The sequence below is a fragment of the Oryza sativa genome, chromosome 9 (assembly GCF_034140825.1).
Source record: "Oryza sativa Japonica Group chromosome 9, ASM3414082v1".
Classification (NCBI taxonomy): Eukaryota; Viridiplantae; Streptophyta; class Magnoliopsida; order Poales; family Poaceae; genus Oryza; species Oryza sativa.
This window is the reverse complement of record NC_089043.1, coordinates 21,299,761-21,318,590: the sequence shown is the minus strand read 5'-3', so window position 1 is coordinate 21,318,590 and position 18,830 is coordinate 21,299,761. Positions and strand designations below refer to the sequence as shown.

Sequence of the window (18,830 nt, the reverse complement as noted above, 5' to 3'; positions counted from 1 at the left end):
TTACTGTTGATTTTATTTTGGTTAGATCCTGGTGAAGGATTCCAGGTATGCAAGAAAGAGTGCCAAGATTAAGGTAGTATGCATGTTCTTTTTGCCTTTTTTCACCCTTTGGGACAATCTGTATACATGTTAAGCCTCACTCTCACATGTTCAATTCAGCAACACCAGCACATTCTACTGTCAGCAACAACAACTGTCTCAAATATTTGGCTTAATTCAATTTACAATCACAATCCATATCAATTTATATTCTCCTCTCAGCTTCTCGAGCAGTTGCTGTAAGCCTCCTTCAGAAGGCAGAGGTGATGATATTAGCCTCCTCTAGAAAATGCAGCAGCCAGTGCCTTCCTCCTGTCGTGGTGTGGCCCATGATAGTGCTCTGCTGAGGATGTGGCCGAAGAGTTCGACGAGGGCGCCGCCTCCGCCGCCGTCGTCGTCGAGGCACGCCGGTAGCAGGGTGACTCTCGTGCAGGGGAGGCCGCGGGCAAGAGATGGGGATGAGGGTGGTGGGCTGGTGGTGGAGAGGCTTCCCTAGATCTATGGTCGAGCTGAACCCGCGCCGAGGGAGGCGGCGAGCTTGCGAGCAGAAGCGAGCAGCCGGCGGCCATGGAGCAAGGCGAGAAAGGAGAGGAGGAAGGTCGCATCGTCGGTCTTTGATTGTTGACTGTGCTTCTGTGGGCCGGATTTTGTTGTCATGGGCCGTGTGAGCCAGTTCATTTTTTCACACTCACTGATTGCCGTCTGATGCAGATCGTGCGCTCCATCTTGCTGCTACTTCCCTCTGACGTAACTTCGACTACGTCAGACGATCCGAATCCCTTTGCTTGTGTTGGAGTTGGTCATTGTTGTGGTTATACTCGTCTGCTCACATTTTTACAGTGTTCAACGATGTGGATTATCTTTGTTCTTTCCTGATAGGTCTATTTTTCTCGAACGCTTTCCTGATAGGTCTAATATTTTTTTTTCCAAAACAAGGTTGTAATCAGCTCTTATATTTAATCAGGCTTGTTTCGGAAAAAAAAGATTAGGTCAATTTGGAACCAAGATGGCTGCAAACCTGCAAATTACACATGAAGGGTGTGTTTAGTTTTTTGTGTAAAGTTTTTGAAGTATACGGACGTATATTTGAAGTATTAAACGTAGACTAATAACAAAATAAATTACAGATTCCGTCTATAAACTGCGAGACGAATTTATTAAGCCTAATTAATCCGTCATTAGCAAATATTTACTGTAGCATCACATTGTCAAATTATAGCGTAATTAGGCTCAAAAGATTCGTCTCGCAATTTATATGGAAACTGTGTAATTGGTTTTTTCCCCACATTTAGCTAAAAACATTTGATGTGATATTTTTAGTTAAACTTTTTTGGATCTAAACAAGGCCGAAGTGAACATGGCACAAACCCTCCAAGTATATGTCTGGCACATATATAGACTCCCAAATCATATCTAGCATAAACTTCAGATTGTTTTTTAGGCAACCACAGAAATTTTCTTGGCTTCAAACCCAACCCCTAATTTCACGCTCAAATCATACATTTACACACACAATAAATAAATAAATAAATAAATAAATAAATAACAAGGGAATAGAATCCAGTGGACTGAAACTCGTCACTTTCACGAACAAGTCTTTAGTGGCAAGATAAAATTGCATCCAGTGCCAGTGAAGTCCTCGGAAACACATTAGACTGAGACCTCTTGATTTCTAAAATTCCAATGGATCATGCCAGCTGATGTGCTCCAGTAAAAAGCTTGCTGGAAAAGACAGGAAATACTGCAGGCTGCTGCTTTCGGCGAGCTGCTTTGGATAAGAAAACGCATTGCTATCGTTGGCACTGTTACGACTCGGTCTGTGGTTCTGACTTCCGATCATATCCACAAATCCACAATTACTCCAGTTTGTTTTGTCAACAGACAACAGCATAAAGCATAGATTTCTATTTGAAGGAAAACACGTTGAGGCAAAATATCTAGATTACGAAGTAGTTTTATTTCCCAGAGAAAAGCATCCCTCCTAAAAGACCACAAACGATGTTTTTCTTCAACTAAAATGTACTGTAATAACACCAAAGGAGCATTCTGAAAATTGTCCCGCCCAAATTGTACAGTTGACACGAGTGAAGCATTAGTGTTACTCAGATTTACAGTCTGGCTAATCAACTCTAACATCATTTCCGGAATTATCAGAATCACAACTCGTCATTTACTGGAGAGTTGTCGGCCATCAGCTCCTCAAGGGAGAATTCGTCCTCTTCAATAACCTCACCATCTTTGCCGTCCCATGGTTCAGATTGGACTATCGTTGGGGTACCGTCCAAAGGAAGATTACCCTTCCCACCGCGCCCTGCTTCCTTCACAAACTCACTGCAGGAGACCGGTTTTGTTATCAAACATCTGGCAAATGAACCTTAAGCAGCAATTAATTTTCTATGCACAAGGAACTTACGTTATTTCATCAAGCTGGAAAGCACTACGGAGTGGAGCATATGCGCCTTTTTTCACGTTGAGAGCAACCATCGCTGGATAGCCATAACCACCAACTCCAACTTGCTTCTCAAGATCAGCTTGCTTCCCAGCAGCTGTCCAGACAAAACTGCAAGACAATGCTTTTTCTAGCTCAGAATGGCTTTCTCAAGAAACGGAAGAGATTTCAAGGCATTAACTAAGTGAATGGATTTGTCTGAGGAAACTTCTCAACATAGAACTCAGTCACATGGCAGATTTGCATATATAATATATAAAATCTCCATTATGTTTAGAGCTTATAGTATACACGCCTTGGCATATAACATTATCGAACTAAGTCATTTAATTCTTTTAAGGTGTTTCAAATATATGAAGGTTACTATCAATCTTTTTGTCAATCAATATTCAATAGCAAAAGGAAATTAATGTATCAATTTAACTGTGGATTTTTTTATCTCAAAAGACATAACAAGACAAGGAATGATAGGTAGAATGGTATAAAGTCCACAACAAGTTTAGTTGAATCTTGCCTGTATGGACTCTTTTTAAATTTCTCAGCAACAGATAATAGCAGCTCAAGGTACTTGTTTCTTCCTTCGGCCTTTGAATCCAAGATATCTGGAAGGAAAGATACAAAGCAAATGGCAGCAGAAGCACATTTCTCTTCCATGGCGTCCTACAGAAGCCAAACCACCTCGTCAAAACATCAATCCCAGACCATTGTCTCCACAAAAGGATAACTTTGTTAATATCACGAAAACTTACTGGGCCAGTCAACTCAGAAACTTCAGGTGGAGCAGCATTGGCTTCCAACTGCTCCAATGCAAAGGACTCGATAGCAGAGGCAACTCTAGCCCCCTGGTAAGGGAATGGGCTCTCCTTATCGGCACCAAATACCAAAATAGTAGGAAAGCCTTCTACCTTGTACTTGCTCATCAAAGACTGCAAAATTCAAGTCACACGTTATGTTACATAAGTGGTACTTGAAAACTAGGTTGTATAGTTTGACAAATGTTGTACAGAACGCACATGAATGCTTTAAAAAGGTCAAACATTAACTGTGTTTTATAAATATACTGATACACTGCCTGAATTTTCTGCCTAAGTTCATTTAAACTCACTCGGTAACTTTTATCAACTGACCAAACACTTGAATTAGTATTCTAGAAAAAAAAACATAAAACTTCAATCATAGTACATCATGTTAAACTGTTAAAGAGACAACCTAAAACAGCACAAAATAAGATCCCAACAAATGCCTTAGGATAAAGTTAGGCCATTGCTTTCCTTGATACAGCATTTTGTACTTTCCTATGCATATCCTGATTGTGTCCCTATAAACTAGAGTGCTAACCCTCAGTTTAATTTTATTTTACAATACCTTTATCAAAGTCCTTTGAATTGATGAAATATCCAATGCATTGTCAAATTTCAGTTTATAATTTTGTATAAATTATTTGCAAACAAGAAATGCACATACAACAAAAACTTATGACCAAATAGAAAAAGGGCAAGAACCTTTTCAGCATCACAATCCACATGACCTAGCTTCACTTGGCCCTTCAAGTTCTTTGCAGCCTTTTTCCATTCAGGTGCCAATTTCTTGCAGTGCCCACACCTTACAAAAGACCAGTACAGTTAATGAGTCAAATAATGTCTTCAGTTAACAGGATTTACTTATTATCTTGAACAACATAATCTTAAGGGCAATGATCTAAAATGTACACACTACAATACTAACATGTGACTAAATTGTATGAAATTTTGTGTTTTTCTTCACTTTCCTTCTCTACTTTTGGATTCAGAGTTAAGTTCAGAAACAACAGTAAAGAATAAATCAGTCAACATGAAAACCATAAATGCATTAAGCCACATACCATGGTGCAAAGAACTCAACAATCCAAAGATCCTTGCTTTTGGTGACAAGTTTATCGAAGTTTTGAGAATTTAATTCTATTGACGCACTTGGTTCAGTTTTCTCACTTGAACCACCTGATTTCTTGCCACCTGAACCTGCTGATGTCTTTCCATTCAACCGATCTCTAAGAAGAGCCTTGACCTGTAGGATACAGATTCATTGTATTTAAAAGTGGAAACTCATATCGTGTGTCACAAGGCTGAAATTTTTTACAGAGAAATACCCAAAAAAAAAAGGTAAAATGGCAACCCACTGTAACACAGCAGCGACAGACAGTGTATTTTTTAACGAAAATCATGGGTGCTACCAGAAGCACCAGCTGTGCAAGAGCAGGTACATAAAGCTCCACCATGGTAAGAACTGAGAAGCATCACTGCATCACCTCATATCCAGTATCCCATATAAAAAGTTGATAAGTTTGAAAGGTTTAGCATTTGAGGGAGATATATAGCAAAATCAATTAGCTACCTAGGACATTAGTATCAGTTGATATATGATATCTGTTGTTTTTCCCCCCTAGTAATACTTCATGTTAAGATAAAAGTTATTTATGTCAACATTCAGCTGACAATTGCAATCTGAATAAGTTTGGTCTGTGAAAATCCAGGAAGCACTTAACATCTTCAGAAAAGGATTTGTAGTTGTATACACTAGTGGAGTGGCAGATAGAACAGGAGCAATAAAAGTAAAAACAACATATCATTTTTATATATATCAAATAGGGCAAGCTGCAACAAACCTGTGAAAGAGCAAATTCAACAATTGGCTTTACATCTCTTGCTCCTTGATAATCTACTGGAGGCTTTCCAGGAACAAACACCTTAATAGTTGGAAATCCTCTTATTCCATATTCCTGCAGAACAAAGGCATCATGCATCAGGAAAAACTTGATAGCATCCAGTCAAAATATTTACAAATGGCAATGGTGGAAGACGTTCTAATGTGCAGTTTTTATTGATTTAGCCTAGACAGAAGACTAATACTCACCAAAACAAAGATATAACGTAGCTAAAAAATGCCTCTTGGTCAATAAGCATGATACTGTAAAATTACTGTAAAAAAAAATATATGTCTAAATATGACAGAGACTCAAAATCACCGCACTGCAGGTACAATGGCAAAGGTACATAACTATCTTTCACTCTTGCTTGCCTTCTCTCAGGATAGATGCCTTTATTTCATTTGATGAGTGACTAAATTTTCAGTTAGAGAATCTGGGATACATAACCTAATTTTCTGATTCACCAATAAACAATGTTGCATCAGATATTGTAAAGTTGCACAACCCATTGGCTTCCACGGTTTCGTCCTTCATAAAAGTATGCATTTCCCACATCTAAAGTCACATATACACTTTTATTGGCAATAAACTAACCAAGGCCGCTCTCACCTTCGGATCAAAAGAAAAACAGATAAAACCCTAATTAACACCAATTAAAATGCTTAATTCGTTCAATATAATTCAAAATCCAGGTTATTTTTTTTAAAAAAAAGAGAACAGCATCCAATCACCATGCTGAAAAAGTGAAAAAATAAATAAATTTACTGTATGAAATCAACAATGCACCACATTCCATCAATATTAATCCCAGCTACAGCATTTTAATATGCATTAATTCGGTATTGTATAACTCATATCCGATGTTAATGCCCTCCTTTAAAAAATAAAAACGACGCCCCTTTTTGATCAGTACGTGTAGACACCAAACATTGATCTTCCCATATTTCCTCCACCAAACAAATGTGGCATTGTACTCTCTGATACTGAGAGCTACACAAAAAACCCATAACAGGTGTAACTTTTTTTTTTATGGAGTCGAGTTTGCACATTGCATATACGCAGTTATGTCCTAGCTCGATCAAATTACGTTGACGCAACAACTGATGCAGAGATCAGATCACACCAGGAAAAGGTAGATCAGCCAATCCCAATGAACCGAGATGCCAAACAGGACGTTTGCTCACCTGCGCGAGCTCCTTGTGCGCGTCGGCGTCGAGCGCGGCGACCGTGGCGACGCCCTTGAGGACGCCCGCGGCCTTCTCCCAAATCGGCGTCAGCTGCTGGCAGTGCCCGCACCACGGCGCGAAGAACTCCACCAGCACCACCCCATTCGAGTTCAGCACCTGCACCCCCAACCGAAATTCGAACTCAGCGAGAGCCCCCAAGTAAGGGAAGCCGATCCGGAGACGGAAGGGAAGAGTGTGAGGGGGGAGTCGATCGAGAGACCTTGGATTTGAAGTTGTTGGGGTTGAACTGGAGGACGGGAGAGCCGGCGGAGTAGAGGGCGGAAACCGGCGAGGCCGCGACGGCGGCGGCGACGAGGAGGAGGGCGGCGGCGACCGCGGGGCGCATGGCGGGGTCGAGAAGGTTCTAGAAGGAGTGGAGAGGGGAGGAGGTGGACCTTGCGATCGGCGCCGGGGTGCGACTGCGATTTTAAGTTCGCTCGCGAGGAAGACGGACGGACGCGTGTGCGGACCAATGGAGAGCCTCCACGTCGGATTCACCGCCACGTCGGAGCAGTTTGGCTCGCTTGGCGTGAGGGGATTGGCCAGAGAGCGTGGAGTTTGTGGACTCGGAGCACCGTGATACATCGGATATAACTGGGCCCACACACGCTTGGAGGTGGTCCCAAAGTTCAGTGAGCCTAGGCTACACTCAGTTGTTTGGAAACACGATGTGGCCATTGTGGCCGGTGTGATGGAATGTTCACGAATACAAATTCTCATACGGCCTTGCTAGCTCGGAAAGTCCGTTGACTCTCCCTCAACTATACTGAGCCTGATTGTCATCCCTCAACCGTGAAAGTGAAACAGATGTATGGTCTTCCTCATCCATCAAAACCGACTTATTTTACATGATTTTATCGACGGGCTGAACCCACCTATGAGATATTTGTAAAGTATAGGAATTGTTGGTACCAAGGTATACGCGAAACTGAAGCAAAAGAGACAGTAGACATGGATTTTTATACAAGTTCAAGCCCCTTAATTGACATATCTAACCCTACTCCTGTTGACTGAACCAGTGCTGCCTTTATATATATCAATATCACATGAGTACAATATTTGAGATGATCTAATCTATTATCTATCAACCTAATGACGTGGAGCTCTCACATGTGATCGACGGTTAGCGTAGTCTGGTTCCTCGAATATGAACTCGATGAGATTGGAGATAGCTCTAGCTAGATCCCTTTTGTCGGCCTATGTGGCTCCATATTGGCTTTTTTAAGGCTTGCCTTTGGTATATTTTGGTTTGTCTTGGATTGGCTAGATCCGTCTTGGCTTGTCTTCGCCTCTCTCGATGGTCTTGTATTTATACCCTCGGATGTCCCCTTATTTAAGTAGAACTAGAGAACTAACGGGGTCATCGTTTAACTTATTTAGGGAATAAGCTAAACGGTGTGTTTGCAAACAAAAATAATTTGTTAATAAAAACTGTTATATACGTGTTCTTAGCGATCTAAAAGTAAAGGCTAGAAAATAAACCACGATTTAAAAAACCCCCCAAAGTGAACTCCAAATTTAAGGTTAAAAATTCAAATTTTGGCTTATAAGCATATGCACAAGCGAAAAGATAAGGTTGTAAGTGTAGATATAATCCGAGTGGTCCTTATCGTGCCGAAGCGGGACTATGTTTCTCTTTTCTTATCCAAAACATCTAATGTATATGAGGCTTGATTGCTTATAAAACTTAGTATGTGGTAGGCTTCACTGAGCTTAACACAAGAATTATTAGGTATGATTTATCCATAACATTGACATATTTGAACAGTGGTTTTGTCTTACATGGCGCCTACATGGCATGTTGACCTAACTTCGAACAACGTGGGACCCACATGTCAGTAACCAAACATCTTCTTTTCTACTACACACACCCTCCTTACTCTCGTCCCTATTGCAACAGTAGAAGTAGCTGGCAACAAGGTAGTGCTTGAGCTCCCGGAAGGTGGTAGTCGAGTGCTCTCTCTCTCCTATCCGGTCATAGAGCTCGAGGATAGCGATGGGCGGAGTAGTAGCAACAGGCTAGCTTGGCTCCTTGGCGGCACAACATCAGCTACTGTCAACATCTCCTCTTCGCCATTATCAATCCGCCACCTCTATCTAGGTACTGCCCAAGGCTCTATGCCTAGATCTAACATCGTCGTCGCCGCCACCGTCTTCTAGGAGAGCTTGAGCTCAAGCTTCGCTAACGCTGTCTCCTCCTCCCTAAGAAGTTGATAGAAGCTGGCGAGCATGAGCTGGAAAAGCTGGCAAACCTCCTCATTGAGCCATTGTCTCTCCTTGCCTCTTCCGCCCTAAGGGGAGGCGATGAGGCATAGGAGGTAGGCAAGATAGGTTCCCGCCGACACGAGCTCTTCCGCTAAGTCGGCAACGAAGAAGGGGGGGATTGGTGATGCCGCCATTGCCTTGTTGTTGATGCCACCAAAGATGCAACAAGGCATCAGAAAAAAGGGGAGGAAAAAGAGAAAACATCTTACACTAACACGTGGAGCCCATTGCCTTTTTTGTTTTTTCCCTTGCTAAATTTGTCATAATAGTGGAGAAAGCTACAAATCACATCTGACACATGCATACATGCAAGGCTGCGTCTGTGTCTGTAGCATGCACGTAGTGAGGAGAAAGGCTGGCGCATGCATGCAAGCAGGAGCAAGCAAGCTAGCTGCCAAAATGGCATGACAAATCAATACTTTCTCTCTCTTTTAATCAAACTTTAAACAAAATTTTCTTCTAAAATATGTGTCCAATCTATAACTAGATTATACCATTTTATTCATCGTAATTAAATCTTTATAACAAGATCTCACATGAATTTATTTTGATAAAAATATATATGTGTTCCAGAAAAATCAAACTTATGTTGCACCATATACAAAAAAAAAAAAAGTCACTTGTGGAGATGTTTTAACCCACTTCATAAAATGTTCCAAAGAGATGCAACATATAAAAGATACTGACTGCAACAGTAACCATTATCACATGAAACATTATGTCCTAACTAGTGAAACATTTTTATATTTAGCTTGAAACATCAAATTGTAATTGTTGAAACATAAAAAAGTATTTACTGAAACATATAAAAATAATGGGAAACAGGGCAAATGCATTAGTAAAACATCAATAAATACTTGCTGGAATATTACATTAACAATGTGTGTAATATTTAAAAAGTTAAAGAAAAGTTATCGGAATGTAGTCATGTGATATCTTGTTATAAAGATTTAATTATAACAAATTCAATGATATAATTAGTTTGAAATTCAGAAAAATAGTTTAAGAGAAAAAATCATTTAAACTTTGAAACATACTTGCATGCACATTCCCCTTGGCATATGAGTACACCTAACAAACTTCTTTGTCATGCACTTGCGCTTTTGCTCTCTTAGGGCCCATTTGAATTGCAGGAATGAGAAAACATAGGAATAGGAAAAACATATGATCTTGATAGGAATACAAATATAAAACAAAGGATTGCAAATCACAGGAAAAACATAGGAATGGTCGTTTCATTGGACTGCAGAAAAAAATACAGGAATTAAAGGAGAGATAAAGACTCAGACCCCCTTTGATTTGTAGGAAAAGTGTAGGAAATTTGAAGGATTTCAATCCTATGGAAAAAATTCCTATGAAAGCTTTTGAAACAAAGGATTGAATCCTATTCTATCATTCAAAATTCCTATGGAATGTTTAATCATATAGAGATTTTGTAGGAAAGTTAGCAAGAGGTCCAACCTCTTGGAAAAAAAATCCTTTGAGTCTATCTCTCTCATTCGATTCTTGAGTTTTTCCTGTGGTTCAATCAAACAATCATTCCTGTGTTTTTCCTGTATTTTTCTATCCTCTGTTTTACACCTGCATTCCTGTCAGAATCCTGCGTTTTTCCTATTCCTCCGTTTTTTCATTCCTACGATTCGAAGGGGCCCTCAAAGGAAAGTTTCCATGAGGTTCTACCTCATGTTAGAATTCCTCTAAAACTTGCATGGCATTAGGCATTCCATAGGAATTTTATAGGATCCATTCCTTTGATTCAAAGAACTGTATAGGAAAAATTCCTATGGGAAAGAAATCCTCTAAAATTCCTATAAATTTCCTTTGAATCAAAGGGGGCCTTAGATTGAGACGTCCGATTTTTTTATTTTTGGCCGGACGGCCGATGGTAAGCATTATCGGAGTTTATTTGCATTGGTTTTGATTGTTGGGAGGTGATATACTGATATATTTGCTTGAAGGTGGTTAACTGGACTCGGCACATAGTTGAAGGAGGCGATATAAAGTTTTCCTGGGCTAGGCGATGAGTCCGTCCCGGGGCAGCCCAGTTACACGGCCCAATTAAACTTCGTTCGGTAGCTGTAGTTGTACTGCAGAACACACGCAGCGTCAGTGCGTCACACGAGGAATTTCAGTTTACAGTGTCACCAAGTTGTCAAAGTAGTACGTAATTTTTTGCCAAAAAAAAATCAAGGTAATAATGCATCCAAACCAAGATACAGGCAAGGTCACGAGGAGACTGCAGGCAGTGCTTAGTACTAGTAGCCAAGAAATAAACAGGGACTTGCTATGACACGGATCGAAATAAGAATCCGACACGGTACAAACTTTCGAGCTCGTCGCGAGTAGTAATCTATTCATACCTACACGGCTACACCTGGCTAGCTGCATGCTCTTTTATTCAGTACAGTACGAACCACTCTGACGAATCCTATGTAGGAGTATCACAAAACGACGACGAAACCACAGTTCATGCACACACACAGTACACAGAACAGAGCGAGCGAGGCCGGGGTTGCTAAGCGATGGCGATGCGGTTGGAGGTCTCGGTTTCCATGGACTTGAACGCCTCGAACCTGGGCTCCTTGGCCTCGAACTTGTGGCGCACGTACAGCTTCATGTAGTCCTCGAACACGAACTTGGGGTACGCCACGACGGCCTCCTCCTCCTTCACCAGCGCCGGCGCAGGGGAGATCACGGCGTCGCTGCCAGGGTTGTAGAACGACGCGATGGACATCCTGTTGCCGTCGGTCTGCGCCACCACCCGGTGGATCACGCTCTTGTACCTGCCGTTGGTGATCACCTCCAGCTGGTCGCCGAGGTTGACGACGATGGAGTGGCGCATGGGCGGCACGTCCACCCACTCGCCGTCCTTGAGCAGCTGGAGGCCACCGACGCGGTCGTCCTGGAAGAGCAGGATGATGCCGCCGGCGTCGGTGTGGGCGCGGAGGCCCTCGACGAGGTCGGGGCGCGGGCACGGCGGGTAGCTGCTGACCTTGGTGCCGAAGGTGGGTGCGCCCGCGGGGCCACGGAAGGCCTTGGTGAGGTAGCCCTTCTCGAGGCCGAGGTTCTCGCAGAGCAGGTCCAGTAGCCGCTCCGCCAGCGTCTCCAGCTCCGCCGCGAAGCGCTTCATGAGGCGCCTGTAGTCGTCGTCGAGGTCGGGTATGTCGGCGATGTTGGACTCCGGGAGGTGGCGGACGAAGAAGGTGCTCTCCCAGTCCAGCTTCTCCGCCTTATTCACGTCGTCGCAGCCTTCCTTGAGCGTCTTGCTCGCGAACTCGAGGAACCTCTGCTCGCGCACACGCTTGTAGTGGTCCTTGGTCATCTTCTCCACCTCGTCCATCAGCTCCGTCGAGATGCCGTGGTTCAGGATCTGCACGATACGCACCGCACCAACAAAACGCCAGAGTTAGTTAGAGATGACATCCATTATCCAGCATCGAAATGGAACTTAGTTTGTCTGTTCAATGTTCAATGTGTCCATTATTATAGATTATGGTTTTAGTACTATGTTGCTAGTTTGCTACATATAACCACCTCGAAGAATCCCCAGTTCTCGCAAGCATCATCCAGCTGCTCCATCGCCGCAGGTCGCTCCTCCCCGGCGAGCAACTCCATGTTGATGACCGGGAACGTCGAAGTCGGTGCCATTTCTAGCTCTCAAAGTCCAGGTATCACACTCTACTCACTAATTAATCACAACTATATCTGACTATAGTATGCTGTTGTGAATGTGACGCGTCCAGTGCTCAGTGCAAGTGTGATATGCCGAACACCCCGGGCAGGTGCAATTTATAGACTCGCATGGCAAGCTAGCTGCTCTGTTCCACTCTGCTCCACTAGGCTGATCTGTATCTCAGAACGATCGAATCGAAGTCAGGGATTAGTGCTCGCTGGCTGTTGCATTGACCGGACGGAGACCAGCCCATGTGGGATACGCGTGTTGGCTCGTGGATCGGCCCAGCATGGAATTATTTGGCCCCCACCAATAATAATCTCCCACATGTTTCCCGTAATCATTTGGGAGAGATAGATAGATATAGATCATGTTAATAATCACCGTTGGTCCCGTCCCGACTGATGAGTCCCGACCGAACAGACATCCCATTCTGCCAGGCAGCAGCCAGTCACGTCCCGTAGATTAACTATTCCGCCGCGTTCATCAGGTGTTGCGCGCGCGAAAACGGCGAATCCACCGCGCCGCCGTCCCACTCTAACACCTGTTCACCGCTCGATCGGGCGATTCGGCGTTGCCCGCACCGGCAAAAACTACGTGGGGGCTACGTACGCGCGCCGCCCGGTGAATAGCCTCCCGCGCGCGCCCGTGAGATCGCCACTGGCGCCACACGTTGCAATGCCGACGTACGCCACGCAGCGGCGGCTCAGATCAGTGTCGCCGTCCCACCACGTGCGCGCGGGGCGCCGTACGTCTCCGGCCCCCTCGACGCGGAGAATTCTATGGCAAAGGAATGGAGGAGGAACTAGCGGACGCAGCCCAGCGCGCGCGCGCGAGCGGCGAACCACCCAACCAATCTCGGGGGGGCGGATTGCCTGCTCCCGTTCGATTCGACGGATCGCATGGTCCCGCGTCTCGATGATTTGAGGCCCAAGGGGGTAGGAGTACAGCTTTTTTGACTCGTCATCAGCTTCGATGATCCGTCACGCGCCGCGCGCCGCGCGGTGCAGATCTGGCGAGCGAGAGATAAGAGGAAGAACATTCCGCTTACTTTTCTGTAGTGACATGTAGTACCGTCGTACTGGTAGTGTAGTACGGCTGTTAAATGAACGCACGAACAAATGTCGGTTTTACACACCAAATAGGAGTAGTATCAGTGCTTCTTCCATCCATATAACGAGATATTTAACTATTTATAACTCTTAAAAGATTACTGGACCATATGTCATACATATATAAGGATTCACATATTATAGACTTAAAAGTGGCAAAAAGTTAAACGCCCCTTATATAATAAATCGTTTAAATATTTTTCTAGTTAAAATATTTTAAGTTTAATTAAATTTATAGCAAAAGATAGTAACATTATCAACACAAAACAAACATATTAGCGTAATATATTCAATACTAAATTAATGAAACTAATATGGTGTTTTAGATATTGCTAAGTTTTTTATAAATTTGTTCACACTTAATAAAGTTTAACTTATAGACAAATCAAAACAATTTATAATATTGAACGAAGGGACTAGTAGCAAATATGCATACTTGTACGATGTACTACTACATAGGCTAACAAAATGGTAGAGGTTGTAGCTCTTACAGTGATGTCTGCCGTGGGGGAAAAACAATGGTCATAGGCCGCGCACATTGTGCTGGCTTTGATGGACGATGATCCTCTCGGAGATGGATCCTAATCACTCCATGGATATCCACCAGTTTATTATGTTAACTAAATAACTATAAAAAAATTGAAACAAATAGATTGTTGTGCAGTATATTGTCAGGGTTCCTAGTTATGCACGATCGTGATCGAACCTACTATTCGGAATATCACAATCGGATATTGCCATGGGATTGTTGTGCACGATCGTGGTCGAACCCACTATTCGGAATATCAAGATCGCGCGAGTTCTGATCGATGGCGGCAGCTCGATTAACCTTCTCTTCACCAGCACCTTGGACGCGATGGGGATCCCACGAAGCGAGTTGACACCCACCGATCAACCCTTCCATGGAATCACTCCTCAGTCATCATCCAAACCATTGAGCAAAATTACGTTGTTTGTGACTTTCGGCCAAACAAATAACTTCCGAACGGAGCAGATCACCTTTGATGTCGCTGAATTCGATACAACATACAATGCCATCATTGGGAGAACTGCACTCGCGAAGTTCATGGCCGCATCTCACTACGCGTATCAAGTGCTCAAGATGCCGGGACCGAAGGGAACAATCACTATTCAAGGGAATGCTAAGCTGGCAGTGCAATGCGACAAGCGGAGCCTCGACATGGTCGAGCACATGCCCAGCTAGGGGTGAAAACGGTACGAAAACAGACGGAAACAACCTTTATCGTTTTCGTTTTCATATTTTTTTCGGAATCGGAATCGAAATCGGAAACCCCGGAAACGAAAACGGAAACGAATATTATCGAAAACGAAAACGGAGCGAAAACGAATCGGCGCGGATACGGTAACGAAAATTTATCGGAATACAGAAACCCCTCAAACTGAGCTTCACAGCAAAATATATTCTTCTATAACTTCATATAATTTGCATAACAAATATTCTAAAAAAATTACAGCAAAACACTATGGTACAAGGTATAAACTATTAGTGCTTTCACTCCATCATCAGTACATACTACATAGTCATCAATCATCACATAACAGCAACACATATCAGTCCATCAATATTCAGTACTTAGAGCGTACACAGTAACAAAGAGTGATAGAGGTGGAGCCGTGGAGGTTGAGGAACACCTGCTGCTGCTGGGCTAATGGCTGCTGAAAGGCGAGGCATCGTGCATCGGTGGTGGTGAGGCTGTCGGCGGTGTGGCCAGTGGCCGGCGTCATCGGTGTCGTCCGCGTCGGCGGCGTCGGCATCGTCGCCTCGTCGGTGGTGGTGGTGGCTGCGAAAATGGTGGGGGCGAGGACGGAGCGAGAGAGAGGAAGGGCGGCGAGACGGCGGGGGCGAGGTCGCGAGGAGCCCACTAGCCGAGGACGGCAGCCAGGCGGCCGGCGGTGGCGTGCTCGACCCCCTGGAGGCTGGATGCGCCGCCTCTCTCGATCTGTCTCTCTCCTCTCTAGCCTCTGTAGGGTTAGCCAGTTAGGGACCTAGGGACTTGGGTTGGGCGGGAACTTGAGGAGGAATTATGGACTATTTGGATGGGCTTTTTTTTACTTCGGAAATTCCGACAAACTTTCCGGAATTTTTCCGACCGATTCCGAGTTCCGACGGAAACTGCTATTATCATATTCGATTCCGTTTCCGAGAAATTTCGACCGGCTGATTCCGTTTTCGAAAACAGGTCCGGAATCCGGAAAAAATCTGAACCGTTTTCACCCCTACGCCCAGCCCACCTACCACAGCTGAGTCACCCAAGAAAGTGAGAAAGACAAACAAGACGCCGAAACTGGACTCCGCAATCAAGATCGTTCCACTCTCTAGTGCCAACCCCGACAAGACCGTCAAGATCGGGGCATCACTAGGCGAGAAATAGGAACTCGTGCTCATCACCTTCCTCCGTGACAATGTTGACGTGTTCGCTTGGCAGCCGTCTGACATGCCAGGGGTACTCAGGGAGGTGATTGAGCACAAACTCATGGTGCGACCCGACGCCAAGCCAGTAAAGCAAAAACTGTGGAGATTTGCACCAACAAGCCATACGAGAAGAGCTCGACAAGCTTCTCAAAGCTGGTTTCATCAGAGAGGTACTCCATCCAAAGTGGCTAGCCAACCCAGTCATGGTGCGGAAGGCCAACGGGAAATGGAGAATGTGTGTCGATTTCACCGACCTCAACAAGGTGTGTCCCAAGGATCACTTCCCTCTTCTTCGAATAGACCAACCGGTGGACTCAACAGCCGGTTGTGAGTTGTTGAGCTTCCTCGACGCTTACTCCGGCTACCACCAAATCAGCATGGCGAAAGAGGACGAGGAGAAGACAACATTCATCACGCCTTTCGGGGTATTATGCTACGTTAAGATGCCGTTCGGACTAATAACCGCAGGAAACACTTTCCAGCGCACGGTTCAGGGCGCACTTAGCGACCAACTCGGAAACAATGTCGAGGCCTACGTCGATGACATTGTTGTCAAGACCAAGACAAGCGACTCATTGATTGACGATCGACGGGAAACGTTTGACAACCTCTGACGATATCGCCTTATGCTCAATCCAGAGAAGTGCACGTTCGGGGTACCATCGGGCAAGCTGCTCGGTTTCCTCGTCTCTGGCAGAGGAATAGAAGAAAATCCCGAGAAGATCAAGGCAATCGAGAACATAAAGTTGCCTACAAGACTCAAGGAAGTACAGAAGCTAACCGGATGCATGGCTGCACTAAGCAGGTTCGTCGCTAGGATGGGAGAGCGAGGACAACCTTTCTTCGCTCTACTGAAGAAGCAAGACAAATTTGTATGGACACAGGAAGCCGAAGAGGCATTTATTGCACTCAAGCGCTACCTATCAAATCCCCCTGTACTTGTTGCCCCCTAACCTAATGAAGAATTATTTCTCTATATCGCCGCCACGCCATATTCCGTTAGCACTGTCATTGTTGTCGAGAGAGAGAAGGTGCAACAACTAGTCTACTACGTCAGCGAAGCTCTCCACGACGCAAAGACAAGATATCCACATATCCAAAAACTACTCTACGCGGTAATCATGACATCAAGAAAGCTACGCCACTACTTCCAAGCCCACAGGGTCACAGTTGTATCCTCCTTCCCCCTCGGTGAAGTCGTGAGAAACAAAGACGTTGTTGGCCGCATTGCAAAATGGGTAGTCGAGCTAAGCCAATTTGATGTCCACTTTGTGCCACGAACAGCCATCAAGTCCCAGGTACTCGTCGACTTCGTAGCCGATTGGACCATGCCTGATAACAGGTCAGACAACCAAATCGACAACGAAACGTGGACAATGGCATTCGACGGCGCACTCAACAGCCAAGGAGCAGGGGCAGGATTCATCTTGACATCACCTTCGGGAGATCAATTCAAGCATGCAATTCACCTCAACTTCGGGGCGAACAATAACACAGCCGAGTACGAAGGACTACTCGCCAAGATAAGAGCTGTAGCTGCACTCGGAGTTAGGCGACTGGTCGTGAAAGGGGATTCCGAACTAGTCGCGAACCAGGTGCATAAAGATTACAAGTGCTCTAGCCCCGAGTTATCCAAGTATCTCGCAGAAGTCAGGAAGCTGGAAAAAAGGTTCGATGGGATCGAGGTCCGACATGTATACCGCAAGGACAACATCGAGCCGGATGATCTAGCACGGCGTGCGTCCAGACGAGAGCCACTCGAACCTGGCACCTTTCTGGACGTCCTGACAAGGCCATCAGTGAGAGAGGTAAGCGGCGAAGATAGCCCAGTCGTCCTCAACAACAGCTCGGGGGCTACAGAGGCAAAATGCGCCGTTGCCGATATCGAAACCAAAGACGACTGGCGCACCCCACTCATTAAATTCATAGGTAGCGAAGAGTTGCCCGAGGACGATGCAGAAGCTGAGAAAATAACCCGTAAAGCAAAAATCTACTGTATGATCGGCAACGATCTATACAAGAAGGCGCCAAACGGGGTACTCCTAAAATGCGTCTCGTCCGACGACGGCAGACATCTTCTCCTCGACATACATGAAGGGATCTGTGGGTCACACGCTGCCGGTCGGACATTACTCGGAAAAACTTTTTGACAAGGGTTTTTCTGGCCAACCACCCTCAAAGATGCCTGCGACATGGTTCAGCGGTGTGAAGCCTGTCAATTCCACAGTAAACACACAAAGCTACCAGCGCAAGCACTCCAGACTATCCCTCTTACTTGGCCGTTCTCGTGCTGGGGGCTAGACATACTCGGGCCATTCCCACGAGGACAGGGCGGCTACAGGTTCCTATTCGTGGCGATCGACAAATTCACTAAGTGGATTGAAGCGACACCCACGGGGGAAATCAAGGCCGACAACGCCATCAAATTCATCAAAGGGATATTTTGCAGATTCGGATTGCCTCACCGTATCATAACGGACAACGGCTCCCAGTTCATTAGTGCCGATTTTCAGGATTACTACATCAGGCTGGGAGTCAAGATCTGCTTTGCCTCGGTTTCTCACCCTTAGAGCAATGGACAGGTCGAGAGGGCAAACGGCATAGTACTACAAGGAATCAAGACCAGCATCTACGACAGGCTCATGTCACACGACAAGAAGTGGGTCGAGGAACTTCCATCAGTACTATGGGCCGTGCGTACCACACCGACAACGTCCAACAAGGAGACACCCTTCTTCCTCGTATACGGCTCAGAGGCCATGCTCCCCACCGAGCTACGACATCAAAGTACACGAGTACAGAAGTATTCCGATGAGGATCAGGAGGAGCTGCGATACGACGATGTGAATCTACCTGAGGAACATCGCGAACGAGTTGCCGTTCGAGCAGCCAGCTACCAACAGGCCCTTCGCCGTTACCACGAGAAGCGCATCCGAGCACGCACGCTTT

At 45.0% G+C, this 18,830-nt stretch overlaps 2 protein-coding genes across 2 annotated transcripts; both read right to left on the bottom strand.

The window, feature by feature from the left end:
* Positions 1–1,923: 1,923 nt before the first annotated feature.
* Positions 1,924–6,896, bottom strand: LOC4347226 (protein disulfide isomerase-like 2-3). The gene is made up of 9 exons (NM_001422780.1): positions 6,618–6,896; positions 6,356–6,514; positions 5,130–5,243; positions 4,350–4,531; positions 3,991–4,090; positions 3,238–3,414; positions 3,003–3,148; positions 2,453–2,599; positions 1,924–2,370 (listed from the first exon to the last, which is right to left on the bottom strand). Exons 1-9 carry the CDS (start codon positions 6,741–6,743, stop codon positions 2,196–2,198), a joined length of 1,326 nt encoding a protein of 441 aa, NP_001409709.1. The 5' UTR covers positions 6,744–6,896; the 3' UTR covers positions 1,924–2,195.
* A 3,917-nt stretch (positions 6,897–10,813) lies between these two features.
* LOC4347225 (1-aminocyclopropane-1-carboxylate oxidase 1-like) lies at positions 10,814–12,426 on the bottom strand. The gene is made up of 2 exons (NM_001422779.1): positions 12,197–12,426; positions 10,814–12,032 (listed from the first exon to the last, which is right to left on the bottom strand). The coding sequence occupies exons 1-2, from the start codon at positions 12,308–12,310 to the stop codon at positions 11,178–11,180; spliced, it is 969 nt and encodes a 322-aa protein (NP_001409708.1). The 5' UTR covers positions 12,311–12,426; the 3' UTR covers positions 10,814–11,177.
* Between the last annotated feature and the right edge of the window lie 6,404 nt (positions 12,427–18,830).